The following is a 24,552-nucleotide window of genomic DNA, read 5'->3' as shown; positions in this document are numbered from 1 at the left end:
AAGACTTTCCCTAAACAATAATAGCTTGCAAGTGCATGTGCCCTTTGATGTCGCAATTCCACTTCTGTGAATTTATCCTACGGATAGACTCTATGCTTGTATGTATGCACAAGATTATTCACTGCAGAACTGATTGTAATAGAGAAACATGGGAAATGATCCAAATGTCATCATTGTGGAACTGATGAAATAAATTATACCACTTTGATACAATGGAAAATAATGAGGAAACTGTATAGGTATTGGTATGGAAGTGTCTCCAAGGGGAAAAGCAAGGTGCAGAACACATGTATAATATACTATGTTTTGTGGATAGAAAGGGAGTAATAGGAATCCACATTCCTCTTTACTTGTATATTCATAAAGAAATGCTGGAAGTATATCTAAGAACAGTAGTTGCCTCTGGGGCAGGGGATGAACTTAGGAGGAACAAGGATGGGAGGGGAAGCTTGCACATTATGATATAGGATTATCCTTTGGGTTTTAGAACCATGTGAGTGTATTATTTATTCAAAAAATAAATAATACAATAAAATTTAAAATAGTCATTTATTGTGGCCTCCAGAGCAAGCAACCTGGTATGATTCTCCACACCTGCACGTCTTGACGTCTGTGTGGGGCTCTCCAAACTGGGTGCATGTTGCAGAGGCCACAGGCTTTCAGGTGGTTCCCCAGAGGAGATGGGTGCTCCAGACCAGACTGCAGATTTCCATCGTTCAAACCAGCAGGGGAGAACATCTCTGAAATTCTTACGGAGGAGAACCAGCATCATGAAGGCTCTGGGATCTGGATCCATTGCGCCCTGGCCAGCTCCAAGGCAGGAGGGTCCTCAGGCTGCCTGCTAATGAGTACTCAGTCCCTTAGTACTGAGACAGCAGCTGTTCCCGACTCACAAGGGAGGACTGGTGATAGCGGTCCCGAGTGGCGAAGTCCGCGTTCTCCTGGGTGAGCTGAGTCATCTCCATGTCAACCCTTGCCAGGGACGGCGCCAAAATTATCTGCTCTTGGGGCGATCTCAAGCTCCTTTGGTGAGAGGAAACACAGAGGCGGTCAGAACCAAAGACAGAGCGCTAATCGGTGGAGCTGGGTCTGCTCTGGGAGAGAGCAGTGCTTCGCACGAGGGGCGTTGTGCTTATTATTTTGCATTTATTTAACATGCATTTAAATAAGATAACTGCGGAATACTATTTGTGTAATAGTTTATGAACCCAAACTATAAAAAATAAGGATGAAATAAAATAAGGAGAGTGATATTTACCTCTCTTTAGTGGAAACATAAGAAAATATACCCACCCAATGTGAGACAACCCACAAGATAACCTTCCACACGGTATAATGTTGGGGTTCTATGGCTTTTCTTCGCTTTCCTGTCAAATGAAATAATGGAACGGAGAGGCTGGAAAACTGAGAAGAGCAGAAAGAGATGCTTTCTCTTTGGTTCGTTGGAAAGAACCTTGAACGAAGAATGATCTCCAGGGCTGAGGTTTACAGAGGAAACTGCTATGAGGGGAGCTGCAAAGGCTTTTGACACTAAATTGGCCTGAAGACAAAAAGTATATCCTGATGTGGATTCCATGGTCACTGAAGTGTCTCCATACAGTTGAAGTTAGAATAAACCATAAAGAAAAATGTCTGGTAGACAAGAGGAAAGTGCTACAGGCAGAATGCAGTAAGGAAAGAGAGTCACCTCCCTGCCACTCATCAGCCTCATCGCCCCAGGCCAGCTCTTCAATCACCTCCCCTGCCTTCTTTTCTTATCTTTCCTGGTCCCCTTCAGTTTCCTCAGTCTGTGGTAGGTCCTTTTTTTTTTTTTTTTCTTTCCCAAAGATTTTATTTATTTATTTAACAGAGAGAGAGATCACAAGTAGGCAGAGAGGCAGGCAGAGAGAGAGGGGGAAGCAGGCTCCCCGCTGAGCAGAGAGATCATGACCTGAGCAGAAGGCTGAGGCTTAACCCACTGAGCCAGCCAGGTGCCCAAGAAATCCTACCTGAGGCATGGATTGCCTCCTCAAAATTTTACTCAGAAAGAATCATCCACTCTGTAAGTACTAATGTTCAGTTCTTTAAAGAATATATTTGACAATTATCTTAAAAAGGTAGCAATCTAATATTCTAAACTTGTGGAACCTCAGTAGAAAGCTCTAGTTGCTTCTGGCAAAATGTGCTGTTATAGAAGTTTAGATCACAGGACTAAGGCTTGAAGCCACTTGCTGAGAACATCCCTAAATTAGATAGAGGGAGATTTTTCTGAGAAATGAGAGAACTTCTATAAAGGTCGAATCTATAAGATGTAAGGTCAAGAGGTAACATTCAGTCAACATACAGGTGTTTTTGCCAATCAATTATTTTTGTTAATGGCTTTTTTTTTTCCTTAAGGTGAAACCATTGTATTCTTCTGAGTTCAGGGAAACACTGTTTCCCTTTTAGACTAGAATAGCCTGAGAATTCTCACCTGGGCAATTGCTAGGACTTCTGAAAAGAAAACCTTCTCAAGGTCAGGCTTCATTTCACATAATTCTGGGAATTGTATGTGTAATGGAAGCACATAGCCAAGTTCCTTTGCCCAAACACATTCTATAATATTATTCTTCGGTTTTGAAAAGCATCTGGGACTATAGTTAGGAGAAAAGGAAATAAACCCTTCAAAACTACCAAACAGCCATTTCTACCTTTAAGCGAATCATCCTTTCTTGGTTCTTTCACCCTCTTGGATGACCACCACAGGACCTCACCCAGGAGCCACGTGAGGCAGCAAACGTGGTGTTGAGACGGAGTGGAGACCTTCACCACCCACTTCACAAGCCCACAGAGCTATGAACAGTGTGTACTGGTTTCCCTTCCAACCAACGCACTATCCTTCTCTAAGAATAATCTCCTCCGAAGACATTGTTTTTTCCTAAGTAGTACTACAGTGACCTCAGAGGTGACATTCCTGGAATTCAAGTGCAACTTAAGAAGGAGTGACCTCCCAGGGTCATTTATAGGCTTTAAAACCAGAAATATGCCTAAAAATATTCCTGTGAATCAGATAAGGCCAAGTACTCTCAACCACACACCTCTTGCAGCTCAATTCTGCAGGCAGCTTCTACACAGAACCTGTGTTCACTCAGCCTCTACTTTCTGTCAGGACGAGGCGGTAGGGGAAAGAGATCAAGTCACTCAACCTGGTGCCCCAGACTGGAAGAGAGGCCAGCAGTGGGGGGAGGGGCAACCTGCCACCTCCAATTACTGCACAAAGGACAACAGCCATCTCCCTGGCAGAGGACAGGGGCTGCCCCCACACACCAGCTCCTCCCAGTCCTCTCCCTGGTGGTTCCCCGAGCCCTGCTCCTTTTGGTTCATCATCCTAGGCTCTAGCACCAACATTTCCTTTCTTCTGTCAACTTGAACTAGAGGGCTTACAAAGGTTGCCTTTAAAAGGATTCTTAGGAGGGAGGAATGGGGAGTTACTGTTTAGTCAGCATAGACTTTCTGTTTTGCAAGATGGAGAGTTCTGGAGATGGATGGTGGTGATGACTGCACAATGGTGTGAATGAACTTAATGCCACTGAATCATACACATAAAAATGGTTAAGATGGGGGGCACTGGGTGCCTCAGGTAAGCATCTGACTCTTGATCTCTGCTCAGGTCTTGATCTCAGGGTCGTGAGTTCAAGCCCAGCGTGGAGCCTACTTAAAAAAAAAAATTGTTTAAGATGATAAGGTCTATGACATGTCTGTTTTACCACAATTTTTAAAAAATGGAAAGAAAAAAAAAGGATTCTGAATTTACATGTGGGATCAATGGGAAAGGCTCCGCTCATCCATTAGCAACATCAGGGCACAGAAGGTGGCAATATCGGTAAGGGCAACCTAGACATCTCTAGTTTCAGAAACAAACCAACAAAATGAAACCAAATGAACACTTGGTTGGGTCCTGCCTGGATTTTCCCAGCCCGCAGCCCTGGCTCCTCACTGGTATCGAAAGGGGAGGGAAGTGATTTTCCAGAGTCCTGGGGCCTTCAAAGTTGAGGAAGCATTGTACCGGAAGGGTGGAGGAGGAACAGGAAAGAGATGAGGGCACTCCTGAAATCGTACCTTCTCCATGAGGCCTCTTCCTGCTTCTCCCTTTCCCTGTGTATTTGAATATGGAGGGGCCACAGAAATCCTCTAGAATCTCTGCTATGTTTCTGTACTTGATCTCTGCTTGTTCGCCAATACAATCACATCAACCACCCCTGATTTGAGATGGCAGAAGGGGTGGCCTTGAGGCCTTAGTCTTGTGTATGATAGTGTATTGAAACTGGTATGTCTTAGACTGGGAACTTGCTGACTCAGCACACAGCAATCTGATTCTAGATAAACCTTCTGCTCATGATTCCTGAGGGTATGAAGGCAAGACTTGAGCCAGAGGAAGCTTCTGCTGAGCTGAGGCCAGGGGTGGGGATGGGGGGGTTGGGCGTGGGGAGGCTGGGGTGGCTGGGTGGCCGAAGGCAAGGAGGAACAGAATCTGAGCATCATTGAGGTTGTCAGATGTCAGGTTCCCACACATGTTTCACTTAAACCTAGCCAGGGACGGGACACCCCAAGTACCTCCTATTAGCACAGACCTGCAGGAGATGGTCACAAGGGACTTCATCCACCTGAAGAAGCTGAAGCTGGAAGCTGATCCTGTAGGGAAAACATATACATAAGTATTAATAAAGGCTCTACATCCAGAAGCCCAGTTTTTTTTTTTTTGTTGTTGTTGTTTTGCTTTTTATTTGACAGACAGCAATCACAAGTAAGCAGAGAGGCAGGCAGAGAGAGATGGAGAAGCAGGCTCCCTGATGAGCAGAGAGCCCGATGCAGAGCTCGATCCCAGGACGATGGGATCATGACCTGAGCCAAGGGCAGAGGCTTTAACCCACTGAGCCACCCAGGCGCCTGCAGAAGCCCAGTTTTAATAGTGAAACTCTCTGACCCACACACAGAATTAGCACAAAATCTTTCTTTCCTTTTTCAGTTTAACCAAACCTCATTTATTGTAAGACTCTGACAGCAACCTACTAAGGACTTTGTTCCCATATATAGTGTTCAAAAATTTCTTGCAAAAATTTCTAAAATCCAAAATCCCAAGAAAGAAACTAAAGACAGTGCTACAGAGGAAAAAGCAGAGGATCTGCCAACTTCAGTTTTAGGAATCTAAAATTTTCTGATAATTTTTTTTCTGTTATTCAAATTGATAATATGTTAAATACATGCTATAAAATCCCCTACTAGACCATTCACCCTTTAAGCATAGAAAGGACGTTTTTTTCATCTTGGAACCTCACAGTACAATGCCCATAGGATCTGGCTCCAGGGACATTTCTATAGGCGTTAAGTGAATCACTTAGCTCAGTATACAGCCACATCAGAGCTGAAGCTTGAAGTGAGATTACTGTGATACTGGCCAAGTATACTGACATAGAACATACTGATTCATATAGAATTTAGCACCTTTTTTTTTTAATCCACCCCTCCTTTAATGTGGGTTTTTAAAAAATAATCTCATATAATAAATAAGATGAAACTTCAGGAAATCAAATCAAATGTAGTTTCAGAAAATGCTTCTCCAAATTTTGTATCTGTCTGTCTGTCTATCTAAATGGCTGGTTTAAAACTGGTTGATAAGATAGTATTCAGTGTATAATCAGGACGTTAGCATTATGGGATACACAAACCAACCAATCTGGAGCCCTCACCGCCAATCACCTTCTTTGTTAAACTCCCATACACCAAGCCAATACTCCCCTGCCCTGAATCACCCCAGGGCCAGGTACTTGATAGCTGGTGACCACTCTTATACCCCAGAGCCCACCAAAATTATTCAAACTATCCAATCCTAAACATGTCCAGCTACCTCCCTGCCTCGCCCATCCCTTCCTATTAAAACTCCAATAATGGCTCTGGGTCAAGTTCTCCTCTCTTCCTCCTGACCAACCCTGCTCCTTCCCCTTTAGGCCCTGAGTTGTTGCCCTGCCTCCTGTTTCTAGGGATCTGTCGGTATAAACTTCTTCCTTTGTGACTATCATTTTTCTGTGTGTGTATCTTACCATTTCTGTGCCTGTGTTTAATCTTACTAATTAAAACAAATTAGTACATTTTTAGAACAAACTACATGTATTTTAAAGTGTAAAATCTGGAAAGTGTTGACCCATGTATGTACTGTGAAGTCATCACCACAAACAAGATAATGAACATATCCATCACCTCCAATAGCTTCCTCAAGCTGCTTCATAAGACCTCCCTCCCATGCATCCCCCCACCCACGAACCCCATCCAAAGGCAACCACAGATCTGCTGTCATTATAGATTAGTTTGCATTTTCAGTAATTATATATATGCAGAAAAGTATACTATGCATTCTTTTTGTCTGGTTTATATATAAATTATATATAAAATATATTAATTATACACATGAAATATACTATGTACTCTTTCAGTCTGGTTTCTTTGACTCAGCATCTCTATCTTGAGATTCATTCATGTCACTGCATGGATCAACAGTCCATACTTTTTTTTTTTTTTTAAGATTTTATTTATTTATTTTTCAGGGAGATAGAGAACACAAGAGGGTGAGTGGCAGGCAGAGGGAGAAGAAGGCAGAGGGAAAGAGGCAGCCTCCCCATTTAGCAAGGAGCCTGACATGGGACTGCACCCCAGGACCCTAGGACCATGACCTGAGCCAAAGGCAGATGCTTAACAACTGAGCCACCCATGAGCCTCAATGCCCATTCTTAAAAAAAAAGTTCATCCTTTGTATTGCTGAGTAATATTCCATTGTATGGCTATGCTACAATTCATTTATAGAGTCACCTCTTGGTGGACATTTGAATTGTTTTCAGTTTGTGGCTCCTTACAAATTAAGCTGATCTCAATATTCATGTGCATTTTTTTTATGGCCATGTGCTTTCATTTCTCTTGGGTAAATAACTAGGACCCTGTAGCTAGTTCATATAGCAGGTGTATGTTTAACTTTACTTACCTACTTACTTATGTACTTATCTATCAATTTATTTATTAAATTTTAATTCTAATATTGCTAACATACAGTGTTATATTAGTTCCCGATGTACATTATAGTGATCAATAATTCCCTACATCACTGGGAGCTCATCACCAGTTCACTCCTTCATCCCCGTCACCTATTTTACCCATCACCCCACCTCCCTGTTTAACTTGTTAATAAACTGCCTCACTGTTTTACGAAGTGATCGTATCATTTACATTCCCACCAGCAGTATACGATAGTTCTAGTTGCTCCATATCTTCAATGACGGGTGGCATGGTCAGTATTTTTTTTTATCGTCAGTACTTTTAATTTTAGTCATATTAATAGGTGTATAGTAGTATGTTGTGATTTTAATTGCATTTCTTAATGAACATGCATGTTGTGCATCTTTTCAGGTGCTTATTTGCCATCCATTAATGTTCTTTGATGAGATCCATTTAAAATCTCTGCCTGTTTTTGTTGTCATTTCCTTATTATTGAATTTTGAGAGTTTTTATGTATTCTAGATACAAGTCCTTTATTGGGTATGTGAATTGCTAATATTTTCCCACAGTCTTGGCTTGCCTTTGCATTTCTTTTTTTTTTTTTTTTAAGATTTTATTTATTTATTTATTTGACAGAGAGAGAAAAAGCACAAGGAGGGGGAGTGGGAAAAGAAGCCAAAAGGGACCTGATCCCAGGACCCTGGGATTATGACCTGAGCTGAAAGCAGATGCTTAACCAACTAAGCCACCCAGGTGCCCCAAACTTTGCATTTCTTTACTAGTATGTTTGGAAGATCAGAGTTCTTAATTTTGATGAAGTCCAATTTATCAAATCTTTTCCTGTGTTGAGTGTTGTATCTAAGAAATCTGTCTCATTCAGCCACAGTTTCTTATATTTTATTTTAGAAATTTTATAATTTTAGGTTTTACGTTTAATTCTATCATCTATTTTGAGTTACTTTTATAGTGTATGATATATGCAATTGCAGCTTATTGATCTATTTTGAGTTACTTTTATAGTGTACGATATATGCAATTGCAGCTTATTTTTTGAATATGGATTTCCAATTTTTCTAGCATCATATGGTAAATAGAATTTTCTTCCACTGAACTGTCTTGGTACCGTTTCTTAGACTTTCTGTTTTGTCCGCTGATTTGTCTATCTTGATGCCAATACCATGATATCTCAATTGCTTTAGCGTATAATCAGTCTCGAAATCAGGTAATGTAAGTTCAACTCTGTTCTTGTACAAAGCTGTGTGGACTACTATAGGGTTTTTTGCATTTCCGTGTAAATATTTTGGAATCTGCTTGCCATTTGCTCCACAAAAGGCAGCTGAGATTTTGACTGGGATTGTGTTGAATCCATAGAACAATCTGGGGAGAACTGACATTAAGAATATTGAATCTTCCAATTCAAAAATACAGTTCATTTATTTCTTTAATTTCCTCTCTAATTTCTTCTCAGAAATGTTTGTAGTTTTTTCTCTTGTAGTTTGTGAATATTACACTAATTAATTTAGAATGTTAAACCAACCTTGAATTCTGGGCACATCATTTTGTTATGATGTATTATCCTTTTTATACATCTTTATATTCAACTTGTTAAAATTTTGTTAGGACTTTCTGCATCTACATTCATGAGGGATATTGGTGTAGAACTTCCCAAAGAGTTTCTATAGAATTAATTTTCTTCCTTCCTTAAATATCTGGCACTTTGCATTAGTGAAGCCATCTGGGCCTAGAGTTTTCTCTGTGGGCAGGTTTTTATTTATTTTTATTTAATCATTTATTTTAAAGATTTTATTTATTTGTTTGACAGAGAGAGAGAGAGAGAATGCGCTCAAGCAGGCAGAAGGGCAGGCAGAGGGAGAGGGAGAAGCAGCTCCCCACTGATCAGAGAGCCTGACCGGAGGCTCAATCCCAGGATCCTGGGGTCGTGACCTAGGCTGAAGGCTTAACCGATGGAGTCACCCAGGTGCCCCTGTGGGCAGGTTTTCAGTGACAAGGTATTTAGACTATCTAAATAGCCCTATATTCTAGAGTGAGCCTTGATATTTCTGTCTTTCAAGGAATTTGTTCAGTTTATCTCAGTTGCCAAATTTATTGGCATATAGCTGTTTATAATATTTCTTTGTTTTACTTTTAATACCTGCAGATGCTAGTAATATCATCTCTCCCATTCCTGATATTGGTAGTTTTGTGCCTTTTCTCCTTTTATACTGATCAGTCTAGCTGGAGGTTTGTCAATTTTATTGATCTTGCATAACCAGATTTTTGTCTCATTGTGTTCTCTCTATATAAAATTTTTATTGATTTCTATTTTGATCTTTATTTTTTCCTTTTTTATTCTTATTTGGGTTTAATCTGCTCTTCCTTAGTTTCTTAAGTTGGAAATTGGGGTCATTGATTTCAGAAATTTCTTTTCTTTTTCTTTTTTTTTTAAATTTTCAGTAGTTAACATACTGTGCAATATTGGTTTCTAATATATAATAATATATATAATATATCTTTTCTAATATATGCATTCGATGTGTATAAATTTCCTTCTAACTATGGAATTAGCTCCATCCCATAATTTCAAAATGTTACATTTTCACTTTTGTTCAGTTCAAAATACTTTGTAATTTCACTTATTATATTTTCTTTGGGCCATCAGTTATTTAGTTTATTGAGTTTATTTAGAGTTCTTAGTCATTTTAGGTTCTTTAGTTTCTAAACATTTTGATAACTGGGATATCATTCTATTACTTATTTCTAATTTACCTTCCCCTTAGTCAAAGAACATACTGTGTTCTTGAATTTGTTTGAATGTTTTTAAATTTATTTAATCTTTTTAAAAACTTTTAACAATTGGGACTCCTGGATGACTTGAGTGGTTGGGTGACAGCCTTCGGCTCAGGTCATGATCCCAGAGTTCAGGGATCCAGTCCTGCATTGGGCTCCCAGCTCAGTAGGGAGTCTGCTTCTCCATCTGACCCTCTCCCCTCTCATCCTCTCATGTTCTCTCTTACTCTTACTCTCTCTCAAATAAATTAAAAAAAAAATTTATTAAACATTCTAAAATACTAGACTATGGTCTATCCTGGTAAATGTTTCATGTATACTTTTTTTAAAAGATTTTATTTATTTATTTGACAGTGACCACAAGTAGGCAGAGATGCAGGCAGAGAGAGAGAGAGGAGGAAGCAGGCTCCCCACTGTGCAGAGAGCCCGATGTGGGGCTTGATCCCAGGACCCAGGATCATGACCTGAGCCAAAGGCAGAGGCTTTAACCCACTGAGCCACCCAGGCACTGCTGTTTCATGTATACTTGAAAGAAATGTATATTCTGTTATTGTTGGGTGGAATACTCTATAAATGTCAGTTTGGTCAGGTTTGCTGTCAATGTTCTTCAAGTCCTCTAAAGCCTTATGATGTTATGCCTACTTATTTCAGCAATTATTGAGAGAGAGGTATTGGAATCTTGACTATAATTATGAACTTTTCTATTTCTTTTTGAAGTTCTGTCAGGTTTTACATCATGTTATTAAAGCTCTGTTTCTAAGTACGTAAGTGTTAAGGTTTGTTTTATCCTCTTGATGAATTTTCCCCTTTACTTTTCTGAAATGACCCTCTTTATCTCTGGCAATATTCTGTTCTCTGAAATCTATTTTGTCTGGTGTTAATACAATTACTTCACTTTTGTTTTGATTCATGTAATCGTGGTATTATCTTTTCCCTCCCTTTTGCTCTTAATATATTTGACCTTTCTATTTAAAGTAGATTTCTTGTAGACAGCATATAGTTGGATCACAATTTTTTTATTCAATCTGTCAATCTCAGGGTTTAACCATTTAACTGGGAATGTTTAGACCATTTATATTTAGTGTGCTTATTCATATGGCAAGATTTATATAAGCCACCTTGCTATTTGTTTTTTGTCTCATATGTCCTTTATTATCATTTTATTTTTTCCTGTTTTATTTCAATTTGAGTACTTTGTAAATTCAATTTTATCTTCTTTATTGGCTTTTTAGCTATACTTTTTTGTTGTATTTTAATGGTTGCGTTAGGGTTTGTAGTATACCTTTTTAAGTTATTATAGTCTACCTTTAAGTGATATTATAGTATTTCACATTAGTATCAGAAAGCTGAAACAGCATATTTCCATTTCTTTCTTCCAACAATAAAATTGTTATTAACAATTTTATTGCCATATGTCTTCTGGCAACCAACAAGTTGTTATTATTTTTTATTTGTTACCATCTGTGTGCATGTTATATTATTCCTCCTAGACTATAAGCTACTTGAAAATGGGATTGAGATCTGAGTCAGTGTCAGCATTTAACAGGTGCTCAAAATACATTTTTCAATGAATGCTGAAAGAGAAGAAGGGAGATGGTAGCAAAAAGGCTCTGCTGCTTACCAAGGTGAAGCCCTGGACTGGCCCGACCAATGTAGAAATACACAACGGCAGCAACACCTATGTTAATGAGGGTGTAGACCCACTGGATCACAAACATGATAAGAAGAGACACAAAAGCCTGTGGAAACAAAGTAGGAAGGGCAAATCATCTAACGGTTTATCACATGGTGAGCAAGCCACAAGGCCAGGGCCATAAGAAACAATAGTCCCTCTCATCAACCTCTGATCACTATAAATTCTGAATAGTTGAAGTTCACATATAATTCTTATAATTCATAATTCATAACCTCACTTAAGCAAATATTTGAGAAGACACCGACCTGAAAGCACCCTATAATCTAAACTATCAATAAATAGATATTCTACCCTAGCTCCTTGTCCTACTCCTGCCTAGAAGAAACAAATTAGAGTGAAATTATGCTAATTTGGTATACCTAAAAATTTAGAGACCCAGAGGTTATTATAGATGATTAATTATTTTTAAAGTAAACCATTGATTAAAATAACTAGTTCATTAAATATAATCTTGCCATTTGTAGACTCATCTAAATTCTAATGTAACACACTTAAATCACATTGCTCCTAGTTAAGACTCTCCTTTCTCCTCTCCCCTGTGCAGCCCCCTTGATTGACATTTCTATCGGAATTCTCTTCTCAAGGACAATTGAGACAAAAATGAAGTTACTCACCCCTAACAGGGAGACCCAGGGGTTGCACAAGTGGGTATAGAAAGAAGTTGGTCTCTGGATATCTTGGAGCGGAGACTTCAGGAAAAAATCTAAAAAATAAATGAGCCAAATATTTGGTTACCAATTTGTTACCAAACCCTTTTCTATTTTTATGAGCAAATACCTATGAATTCTTCTCCAATTTTGTAACTCAGCTTAAAAATAATTTCTATTCACCTTAGCCATTAACTCCCTCGACCACACTTAAGGTTTGCTTTACTAGTAACTTTACACTTCTAAATCATGATCTCAATCTATCTACCTCTGCTTATCACCTCTTTTTTTCCCCCTTATTTCTCTGCTGTCTCTCACCCCAACTATTCATAGCCTACAAAGGGATCTTCAGTCAATTTGTCCTACTATGTTTTTGCTTTCTATCACCTACCTCCTCTTTTCACTACCCTCTTACCTAGCTAAGATTCTATGGTCCAAGACCAACAGCATTCCCTTGCTTACCTCACCTGCTTCCACACTTTGGCATTCCCCAGCAGTCTTATACCTAACAAACTCATTCTCCTACTCTCTGATGTAACAAATTTACAGCTTCTCCTCTCAAACAGAAATTTTATAATCTCTCATCACCAAATCTACCAATCTACTTGCATCTGTACCCTCTCTTCTGCCTTTCTTCTTTTTACAGTGGATGAAGAGTCCTTAAGGACTTACTAAGGCACCCCTTACCTGAGGCACACCCCTCCACTTGTGCCCTGTTCAAGGGTTTTTCCTTTGCTCATCAATTTCTCCATTCTTTACTCAATCGTCCCCATCAAAGGCAAATATACTGTAATTTCTCCCACTTGAACAAATACTTCCTAATCCACTCCTTAGTTACTGCTCTATTTCTTTATCTTCTTTATAGCAAAACTCCTCACAAGAATTGTCTAGACAGTCTCTACCTCCCATTATTTCCTCAGCTCACTCTTAAGATTGTATATAACATTCCACTAAAACTACTCTTCCTAAGGTTGTCAGTGACTTGAAACTTCTCAAATTAAATGGTCCACTTACATTCCTCATTCTACTGGACCTTTCAGACAGCATCTGACATATGTGATCTCTTTCTTCTTATTGAAACACTTTCTTCTTTTGGTTTCTAGGATACGTTACTTCCCTGGTTTTCCTCCTATCTCACTGGCCACTCCTTCTCAGTCTCCTTTGCTGGCTTACCACCCCTTCCAACTCCCAAATATTGGAGTATCTCAGCATTTATTTATCCCTGGCACTCTTCTTATTTCCAAATATATTCACTCCTAGGAGATTTCATCTAGTCCCAAATGCTGATGTTCCAAGTTTACAACATCATCGATCTCTCCCTTGAACTGAAGTTTTGGGTACTTAGTTGTCTTCTTAATATCTCCCCTTACCTAACAAGCACCTTAACCTGGCTAAAGCAGAAATCTATTCTCCCCAAGTTTTCTTCATCTGAATAAATGATACCACAATTCACTCAACTCTCCAAGATTTATCCTTAACCCTCTTTCCTCACACATAAATCTATTCCATCTGTACTTACTGTTGATTCTACCACCAAAATATATCCAAAATATGACCACTCCTTACCACTCCCATTGCTTTCATCCTAGTCCAAGCCATTTTCATCTTTCATCTGATTTACTGTAGTGTGTTCCTACAGTAGAGACTACAGTCATAGTACATTTCTCAGGATCTCTTGCATGTGGTCACATGACTAAGTTCTCACCAGTGGAATACAAACAAAAGTGGTGAGTACCACTTCAGCATCAAGGTCTTTGAGAGAACAGGTATACTTCTCTGTGCCTGAAACCTGAACATTGTGACTGAGTCTTGACTTTATATGACAAGGTACTAAGTGATAATAAAGCCAAAAGAATGGAAGGAGCCTGAGTCCCAGAATCAGTGCAGGGAGGAGAGCATTCCTAGACTATTAGTGAAAGTGAGAAATAAATTTCCATTGTGTTTGAGCCACTTTATTTATTATTATTATTATTATAATAGTTTACTCTGCCTTAGTATATCTCCAACAGGCTTTGGCTCCTTCTCTTACCTCTCTCCATACAATACATTCCTCACAAAGCTAGTGATTTTTTTTTTTTTCTTTTAAGTGACCTTTCTGAAGGCTGAAAATGATCATATCACAACCCTGACCTACATGGTCCTACAGGGCACTGACCTTCACTTTCCTCAGGTACTCGCCTCCTTACCTCTCTCCCCTGGCCTACTCCTCTCAAGTTACTGCTGGACTTCTGCTGTTCTTGGAACTTGCCAATCCTATGCTCACCTGTACTTTTATACATGTTATTTCTTCTGCCTGGAACTCTTCCCCCACATCTCTGAATGGCTAACTACTTTATAATTAGAGTCTCCATTAAAACATCCTCTTCTCTGGGGCACCTGGGTGGCTCAGTGGGTTAGGCCTCTGCCTTTGGCTCAGGTCGTAATCTCAGGATCCTGGGATCGAGTCCCGCACTGGGTTCTCTGCTCACCGGGGAGCCTGCTTCCTCCTCTCTCTCTCTGCCTACCTCTCTGCCTACTTGTGATCTCTGTCTGTCAAATATATAAATAAAATCTTTAAAAAAAATCCTCTTTTCAGAGATATCTTTTCTGACAAACCTGTCTGAAACAGTACCCTTTCTCCCCACCGTCGTCTCTCTCTATTCTGTTACCCTGCTTTACCTTTCATCATAGTAGTTATCACTTACTGACATTATGGTATATATTTGTTTGTTTGTTTAATATGTGTCTTCCCCTACTACAATGCAATCTCAAGGTCAGCTGAGACCTTCTATGTCTATTCAGAATGTTCCCTCACACCTGCAACAGTGTTTGAAATGTAGTAAATGCTCTGCATATGTGGCCAAATGAATAAAGAACCCGCCCTAGCCCCCAAAGTAGTCTCTATCCTTTCAACATCTGCCTTCATCACAGGCTTCCAACTATTATACTTATCTTTTGTACTTCCATATCTTGAGGGCAATGACTATCTTTTACATCTTAACTGTACATAGTAAATGCCAAGATTTGGCATTTAGAAGTTTGTGTATAGGAAATGATGAGGAAGTATTTCTTCAATTGTGGATTACTATAAACTGCCAAAGTTTATGATTGATTTGAATTAATGGCTTTATTACTTTTTTTAAAAAGTAGGAATACTGTTCATTACCATTCATTAAATTGTACAATTTTAACATGCCCAAGGCATGATTCTTTTTTTTCAGTTATAGGCTTAGTGAAATACAGTTGCCCCCTTGGTTTTTAAGAAGGAACAGCATTGGTTAAGGACTTAGATTTTTGCCTTTCTGAGATGTGTGAAATGTTAAGCTCACCTTTTCGCAGTTAATCTTAATCTCACACAACCTCAACTATCCTGTGCCTAAGGAAACCATATGGGTGTGTATATTTTCTGAGGAACCTAGGGGGGAAACAGAAGGAAGGGGTGTGCCCTCCAGGCAAGCACAATGAAGTTTTATACATCAGCAATGTGAGAGTGAACTCCTGCAACGATGCTCAACTACTGTGAATAAGCACAACGAAGCAGGCAGGCAGTTATTCAGAATTCTGAACAACTATGGTTGCAAAACCCTTGGATAGTGACTAAGAGAATTTTTTTTCTCCTGTCAAGGATTTTGCTGAAAGAAGCAAGTGTTACAGACTAGTGTGGGAGGAGACAGTTTCTCGTGTTATAAATTCTAGAATAATAACCAAGAAAGCAACTTTACTTTATCACACCTTTCTTGCAAGACAAACAGGTAAACAAAACCACACATCAGGCATGTTAAAAATATCAAATATAATAAACATAATTATGTCTATTTTTAAAATAAAAAATTAAGTAATTTTATAGAAGTGACTTAAAATAAATAGTAAACATTCTGCAAATGTACTCCATATCTTTATCAGAATAAATAAACACATACTTCAGGTATGTGGACTATAGAAATGCACAAGAATGTGCATTTCTATAGCCCACAAAGGATCATGTTTCAAGTTCATGTGGTATTTTTTTAGTTGTGGTATTAATTGATAATATAATTATTCTAACCACTTTCCAAATGTTGCACATTTATTTCTAAATTTTTATTAACACAAACAATGTAGCTATGACAATCTGGAACACATCTGATGGTTTGTTGTTTGGTTTTGTTTCTTTGATATGCAATTCCTCCAAATAGATTTACAGTCAGGGCAGTTAAATAGTTTTATATTTCTTGTTGTATCATAAAAGATCATTCTCCAGAGAGAAAGAACCAGAGATATTATATCAATCAAAAAGCAATAATAAAAATCAAAAATTAAAAAAGAAGAAGAAGGAGGTGGAGAGGAAGAGGAGGAACCAGAGGGACTGCTAGCTAAGGTAATGTGAAGAGGTCAGTGATCCTCTTCACAAGAAGTAAGTATACAACCGGACAAAATAACAAAAACCAATCACTCAGGGCTCCACAATTTACCAAATGGAGACAAATAATTAAGAAATATTTCTTTTTCAAAAACTGCTGGGACTGAAGGTGAGAACAGTGAGAGCCTATGGCTTGGCCTCCTGTCCCTATCCCAGTTCTTACCAGCGTGGAGCTAGTCAGAAATCAGCAGTTTTGCTTCCAGAGGGAGCAAACCTGAGTTGTGCCTTTATAAGCTAAATGTGGTGAGTACAGTAGAAAATTGAGAGGGGAAAGCCCTCGCTTTGCTAGCCTGAGGTTGAGGACCCACCTAGGGCAAGCAGTGGGCCAACCAGAAATTTGATGGAAAGATCTAGAAATGAGAGAGCCACAGAAAGACTATATCTCCCTGTATTTCCCTGGCTGACTGGAAAACTATGCTCCTTCCTGAGGGACCAGAGAGACTGGCAAAAAGTAAAATCCAGGGGAGACTGGAGAACTAGCTGCAACTTTGACTGCTTCCCAACCTACACAGATCCACTGGCAGAGGGTGGAGCCTTGTGGGCCATGTAAACTCAAGGGCAACCCCCAGGAAGCCAGGCTGAAAATTAAAAACAAGAATAAAAAAACCAAGTAAGAACATCAGAATCCACACACCACAGAAGAGATTCCATAGTTCAAATCCAGGAAATTTACCTGCTTCCTCCTCTCTCTCTCTGCCTGCCTCTCTGCCTACTTGTGATCTCTCTCTGTCAAATAAATAAATAAAATCTTTAAAAAAAAAATTTAAAAAACTTGGACATATATATCAGAATCAGGAGTTGCCTCACTGTATTACTTAAATTTTCTGTTATTCAACCAAAAATTACAAGACATGCAAGAAATGGAAAATTGACCCTGCTCTGGAGAAAAAGCAATCAAAAGAATCTGACTGAGTGGGCCTGCATGTTGGGCTTAGCAGACGACTCCAAAGTAGCTAGTATCATAAATATGTTCAAAGAATAAATAAAAATACATTGTCAGGGGCTCCTGGGGTGGCAGAGTCGGTTAAGTGTCTGACTTCAGCTCAGGTCAATCTTAGGATCCTGGGATCAAGTGCCATGTTGGGTTCCCCACTCACTGGGGAGTCTGCCTGTCCCTCTGCCCCTCCCCCAACTCATGTGCACTCACTTTCTCTCTCTCTCTCTCATTCTTTCTCTTTCTCTCTCTCTCTCAAATAAAATTTTAAGGAAAAAGTGATGGCAATGACTTTTAAAATAGGGGATACCAACAGAGACATACAAACGTTTAAAAAAAAAATGACAGGCACCTGAGTGGCTCAGTCGGCTGAGCATTGGACTCCTAATTTTGGCTCAGGTCATGATCTCAGGGTTGTGAGATCCAGCCCTGAGTCAAGTTCCATGCTTAGCGTGGAGTCTGCTTGTCTTTCTTCCTCCCTTTCTGCCCCTCCCTCACTCTCATGCACACACTTATACTCTCTCTCTCTCATAAATAAATAAATCTAAAAAAAAAAAAAGCAAATGAAAACTCCACAGTTAGAACATCCAACAACAGAAACAAAACTTTACCATATGAGCTCAACGGCAGATTTGAGATGGCAGAAGAAAATATCGGTGATCTTGAAGATAGATCAGTAGAAATTATCCAGACTGAAGAACAGAGAGGAAAAGGTGGAAGAAAAAGTAACAGCTTCAGAGATCTGGGGGACAATGTAAAGTATACCAGTTAATGTTCAATTGGAGTCCACAGAGATGGGAGAGAAAGAGAAGAGCAGAAAAAATATTTGCAGAAAAAATGGTCCCCAAATTTGATGAAAAACTTTAATCAACAGATCCAGAGGGAATGAATCCACTGGACATGCTTCCAGCAATGTGTGCATATACCTGATTACCACAGATCTACTGTTTTTTATTTACATTTTTGATAGCTTAAGAGATGTGCAATGAGGGGCGCCTGGGTGGCTCAGTTGGTTGGGCGGCTGCCTTCGGCTCAGGTCATGATCCCAGTGTCCTGGGATCGAGTCCCACATCAGGCTCCTTGCTCTGCAGGGAGCCTGCTTCTCCCTCTGCCTCTGCCTGCCTCTCTGTCTGCCAGTGCTCACTCGCTCTCCTTCTACCCATGACAAGTAAATAAATAAAATCTTAAAAAAAAAAAAAAAGAGAGAGAGAGATGTGCAATGATTTCTTTGAATTAATGTGATGTTCTAGTTTATAGCAGATACTATCAGCAAGCAGCATACACTTTGTGTAGTGGTTAAGAGCACAGAATCTAAAGTGAATTTGACCTGGTTTTAAATCCTGGTGTCTCATATCCTGAGCAAATGTTTAACATCTCCAAACCTCTGTTAAAAGATAGTAACAATGACTAAATTCTGAGTTTAGATGAGATAATCTGTTAAGTGCTTATCTCAGTGCCAAGAACATGGAACGTGCTCGAAAAATACTGGCTATTTTAAACTACCAACAATATCTGACACTTAACAATAAAAGTTTGTTGAATGAAGAATGAATGAGTCTGGGCATTGATTTTTCAAGTGTAAACTGCATATTCATCTGCACACTTCCCTTTAGTAGAATCTGGATTTTGACCTTCCTATTTTTAAAAATAATATGCACTGGAAGGTATGCTTTTATCAGCTGTGCTTGTCAGAATAATTGTTTCCTTCTGTGACACTGTGTTGTACAAATGTTTTTTATTTCTATTTAATCAGATCCTCTTTGTCTTTGGTGATGCCTTCAATAGTCAGAAATGCCTCTCTTGTACAGCTGTTATAAATAAGGAATTCATGGCTATCTAAGGTATAAAATATATCCCTAGTTAATCTTTTTGGTCCATTTGACTTCAACAATGTTTACTCAATAGTGATTTGATTCTTATTATTCTATGACATCTGGTTTGTCACAGATTAGGTTCTTATAATAAATAGTGTAACTCTATTGTACTTTATTGATCCGTGTTTCATATTCTTAAGCTAATATTTTCTCAATTGCACATCAATTTAGCCTTTTCTGAGTGTTTGTTGCATGCTGTGTACTTTGTAGAAATACTGTGATGAATAAAAGGTGGAAAGGCATGGCTTATGACTAAAGAAAGGCCATAGTCTAGGGGTAAAGGAATGAAACTAGTATTTCTTTTTTTTTTTTAAGATTTTGTTTATTTATTTGATAGACAGACATTACATGTAGGCAGAGAGGCAGGCAGAGAGAGAGGAGGAAGCAGGCTCCCTACCAAGCAGTGAGCCTGATGTGGGGCTCGATCCCAGGACCCTGGATCATGACCTGAGCCAAAGGCAGAGGCTTAACCCCTGAGCCACCCAGGTGCCCCAAAACTAGTATTTCTTTTCTTTAAGACAGACAGCCATGTAGGCTTGACAACAAATGTGTAAACAAATTTGATCTAAATGTATAAAACAACGTGTTAATTATTTATACTATTAGCATGGATCAAATGTTATGCTTGCACAGGAGAGGAAATCAGGAAAGCCTTGTCGAGGGGTATAAATGGGTATAAAAAGTCAGATGGATTTCCAACTATAAGTTGGAAATTTCCAACTATAAGTGGGAGCTTTCCAGATGTAGAAGCAGGAGGTGAGGCAACTGTGAAGACAGAACAGCATATGCAAAGGCAGGAAGGAATAAAGAACAAGATGTGTTTAGGGCACTAATCTAAGTGTAACTGGAAATACAGAGCATGGGCTATCATGAGAAAAATGGCCAAAAAGGTAATATAGGGCAGGATTGAAAAGGATTGTCAATTGGAGAAAGACAACTATCATATGATCTCCCTGATATGAGGAAGTGGAGATACAACAAGGGGGGTTAAGGGGATAGGAGAAGAATGAATGAAACAAGATGGGATTGGGAGGGAGACAAACCTTGCAAATCACACCACAGATCTTGGACTTTAGATGGAAGAGATTAGATTTTACTGAAGGTTTTTAAGTAAGAGAGATATGATGAGGGTTTTATTTTAGAAAGACCATTGAGTGGACAATGGGAGAATCGGGAGGCAAGAGTCTGGTTTGCAGATTTAATAAGAGTCTAGGTCATGGATGGGAAGGGTCTGCACCAAGGTACAGACAGTGAGGATGGAAGAGAGGGAGTTGTCAGCAGCTATGACATTTCTACAGTTGGGCAACTGGGCAGTGAGCACTTCATTGACTAAACATTGCAAACTGACCACATGTCTCTCCTGAAAACCCACTAAGAAGACAGAAAATGAATTAAAAAGGCACAAACCCACAAACATGAGGAGAACAAGAAAACATAAAAACAAGACTTAGAAAATGGAAAGGTGATAGAGGAATGGTAAGAGTGAGCAGAGTAGAAGAGAATGAACTCTAGGAACTAAAGAGAGGATACTGGCAAGGAGCAGCCCAAGGCACCCTGGTAGACCCCAGCAAAGTTCAAGACCAGGCAGAGCTGTGTCCCTGGGAAGTGGTAAGGTGCAGAGGTTTGGCTGTGAGCCCATATCTGAAACAGCTGGACAACAGAGCTTTTCTTCTGCCCACATAGCTAGGTAACAACTCCTTCTTTACCTGACCCTTTTCTCTGAAGAAATCAAACCAGTGAGTGCCAGGACTTGGACACCAGGCATGGCAAAGAGTGGGCGAATGGAGCTAGAAACTAGGGAATTAAAAGAAAGTCTGTATCCTACACAGTAAGGTGTCCCTAAGTCCCCTACCTCCCCCTGCTCCCTGAGCGAAAGCAGCCATCTGGGTGAGGCAAGAGATTAAAGGACCCTCCTCTGTAGCAACTAAAGAATCCAGAGGAAAAACTCTAGAGAGCCACCTTTGGGGGTCCTCCTATGAAAAAGCCAGCTTACTCCCTAATCACTCTACAGTGAGGTGCCCCAATCAGCAAGCCCTGACCAGTATGTGGGTCTTCTAAACAGCTTTTTAGTACTTAATTTCTAAGTAGGAAAAGAAATAGAAAGATCAACAGACATTTTAGTAAAGCCTCCAACATGAGAGAGAGAGAAAGACCAAGCCAAAGAATAAAGGATCTAGAGAACAAAGGTCAGTAAAAAGAGCAGGAAAAGACTGGAGGGAGAATAAGGACTATTACCAGAGAGATAATACAAGCCATTGTACTCATAAAATAAGAATGAGATGATGTTCAAATTTTTAAAATGATGGCGGGTGGGGCGCCTGGTGACTCAGTCAGTTAAGCATCTGGCTCTTCATTTCAGCTCAGGTCATGATCTCAGGGTCTTTGGAACCAAGCCCCACATTGGGCTCCACATTCAGTGGGGAGTCTGCTGGAGGTTCTCTCTCATGACCCCTTCCCCTGCTCATGCTCTCTCTCTCTCTCTCTCAAATAAATAAATCTAAAAACCAAAAAAAAGCACAAGGACGAATCAAGTTAAACCAAAAGCTCTTAGAAATTAAAACCATGGTAATTGTGGTATAGACTGTTGCTACTCAATCTCTCCTTCTTCCTTAGGGAAAAAAAACCCCGCACAATTTCACATGAAGGAGTAAAATGAGTAGGTAAAAACATATTTCCTAGCTTTCCCTCTGAGAATAGTTGGAAAGACTAGCAAAGTAAGTTCAGGGCTATACAGCCAGAACAACACTCAAAATTATAGTCAGACGTGGATGGAACTAGAGGGTATCATGCTTAGCGAAATAAGTCAATTGGAGAAAGACAACTATCATATGATCTCCCTGATATGAGGAAGTGGAGATACAACAAGGGGGGTTAAGTGGGTAGGAGAAGAATGAATGAAACAAGATGGGATTGGGAGGGAGACAAACCATAAGTGACTCTTAATCTCACAAAACAAACTGAGGGTTGCTGGGGTAGGGGGTTTGGGGGAGGGGGGTGGGGTTATGGACATTGGGGAGGGTATGTGCTTTGGTGAGTGCTGTGAAGTGTGTAAACCTGGTGATTCACAGACCTATACCCCTGGGGATAAAAGTACATTATATGTTTATAAAAAAAAAAATTATAGTCAGAGCAGTTGCGGGCCACTACTATGGCAGGCACCAAGGTCTAGACACTGAAGTCTGCTGATTCTGAACCTGATTCTGATTCTGAAAGCCCTGGACCCTGGAGCCAGGAATGCAGCCATCCTGCAGCTACCATCAGGCTTTTAGAGAGTTCCTCGAAGTCCCCATTTACTCAGATTTTCAGTTCCAATTCCAGGTATAAGGGGCTCATTTGATTAGCAAAGCTTTGGCCTCATGCTGAACTCTGAGCTGTCAGAGAGGCTGGAAAACTGAGCATCTGACATCTTCAGTTTTGAGTGTGAGAGCCTTGTTTTGCCTCTCCTCAAGACTTATAACACTGGAAATTCTTCAAACATAGGGAGGTTATTCAATGCTGAGTTGGAAAAAAAAAATCTAGTATAATATTGTATCCAAAAAATCTCTTATTCCCTGGATCTGACATAGAAGTGTGATAAAGAGAGAAATTTCAAGATAATAGTTTTATAGCAGGCTTAGAGAACTCATAGTCTAGACTGGAACAGTATGAGTGCCGTCGGACAAAGGGAAAAGAAGAAATGAGTATGTTAAATTTCTGAAGAATTTGAGCACTTGGAAAATAATACTAAGAGGCATTTGATATATATGCCCAAGCATTTAGAGAAAAATGATTTTATAGAAAACTAAGCAAATAAAGAACAAGGCAATTATTAACTTCAGGAAATAGAAAAGGTTGAACAAAAAAGAATGTAATATGGTATAGCATATGGTTCAGAGATAAGCAATACTTAATCATGATAATATGAATATTAGCTATGAAGTTAATTAAAAAAACTGTGATATAAATACACTCGGACACTGAATGAGAAGTCAGAGTAGCATAAATAAGTTAAAACTTCATCTATTGTAATGGGAAGTCAAAAGATGATAATGCAAATATATTTTTTAGTAACATGAAGGTTAAAAGAAGACGCAACTTTTCAGTTAAAAGGGGGATTGGGCATCGGGGTGACTCAGCTGGTTAAGCATCTGTCTTTGGCTTAGGTCATGATCCCAGGGTCCTGAGATCAAGTCCCTCATTGGGCTCCCTGCTCGGAAGGGAGCCTGCTTCTCCCTCTCTCTGCTCCTTCCCCTGCTTGTTCTTTCTCACTCTCTCTAACAAATAAGTGAATAAAATCTTTAAAAAAGGGGGGGTGGATTTTCTGGGAGTGGGACCAGGGAGCAGAGAAGGGTACAAGGAATGGTATAGAAGAGTGAGGACTATTATTTCTGATTATGTTACTTTAAAGACTTTTATTTTATTTTATTTTATTTTTATTTATTTATTTTATTTTATTTTTTTAATAGACTATTTTAGAGAGAGGGTATATGTGTGTTTGTGTGTGTGTGCGCACACACAGGCACATGAGCTGGGAGAGGGTCAGAGGGAGAGAGAATCCATGCATGCACAAAACCCAAAGTGGGGCTTGATCCCAAGACCCTGAGATCATGAGCTGAGCCAAAATCAAGAGTTGGATGCTCAATCGACTGAGCTACCCAGCTACCCCAATTAGGTTACTTTTAATTCCACTTGGCTTATTAAACTTTGATAAAAGTTTATTTTACTTTGATAAAAATAAAATTAAAAATTTTAAATAATGCGCCTATCATTAAAAACCTCCCACAAATTTGGAGGCAAAGAAGGAAAAGCAAGTGTATGGGAGAATATAAAGCATTTGTTTTTAGACATGTCTTTCTATGTCCCTCTGTCTCCCCTTCTCTGCTCACACTCGTGAATATAGATCTCATGGGGCAGGGCAACAGAGAGAGAAATAATGAGCTTCAAATTTAGGCAGACCTGGGTATGATATCCCACTGTGCAAAGTCAGAGCTTGGAAACTTCTCTGTGACCTCCCTGGGCCTCAGCGTCTTCATTTGTAGAATGGAAAAATGTCATATATATCACAGTACATGAAATAAATAAAATAGGTAAGGCACCCAGAATGTGGAAGACTCAAAATTATGAATTCTTTCTCTCAGAATTTCTCATGCCCTGTAAGCCTCTCTTTGAGAGTCTTTCTGTGTGCCTCCATGTTTGTAGATCTGAGAAAGCAAAGCGAAGCTGTGTTCTTTAGCCATTTTTTCTCCATCCCTTCTTGC

At 39.4% G+C, this 24,552-nt stretch overlaps 1 protein-coding gene across 2 annotated transcripts in view; it reads right to left on the bottom strand.

Moving 5' to 3' along the window:
* Window positions 1-565: 565 nt before the first annotated feature.
* SLC12A8 (solute carrier family 12 member 8) overlaps window positions 566-24,552 on the bottom strand; it is a 61,154-nt gene continuing 37,167 nt past the window's right edge. For both annotated transcript variants that reach the window (XM_044252145.1, XM_044252146.1), the window contains 4 exons: window positions 12,097-12,185; window positions 11,408-11,525; window positions 4,590-4,650; window positions 566-1,023 (listed from right to left, as the gene is read on the bottom strand). In XM_044252145.1, the coding sequence (XP_044108080.1) occupies window positions 861-1,023; window positions 4,590-4,650; window positions 11,408-11,525; window positions 12,097-12,185 (431 nt within the window). In that variant the 3' untranslated portion in view covers window positions 566-860. The remainder of the gene's footprint in view (window positions 1,024-4,589; window positions 4,651-11,407; window positions 11,526-12,096; window positions 12,186-24,552) is intronic.

This window comes from Neovison vison, chromosome 6 (genome assembly GCF_020171115.1).
Source record: "Neovison vison isolate M4711 chromosome 6, ASM_NN_V1, whole genome shotgun sequence".
Lineage (NCBI taxonomy): Eukaryota > Metazoa > Chordata > Mammalia > Carnivora > Mustelidae > Neogale > Neogale vison.
This window is presented reverse-complemented; position numbering and strand designations above follow the sequence as displayed.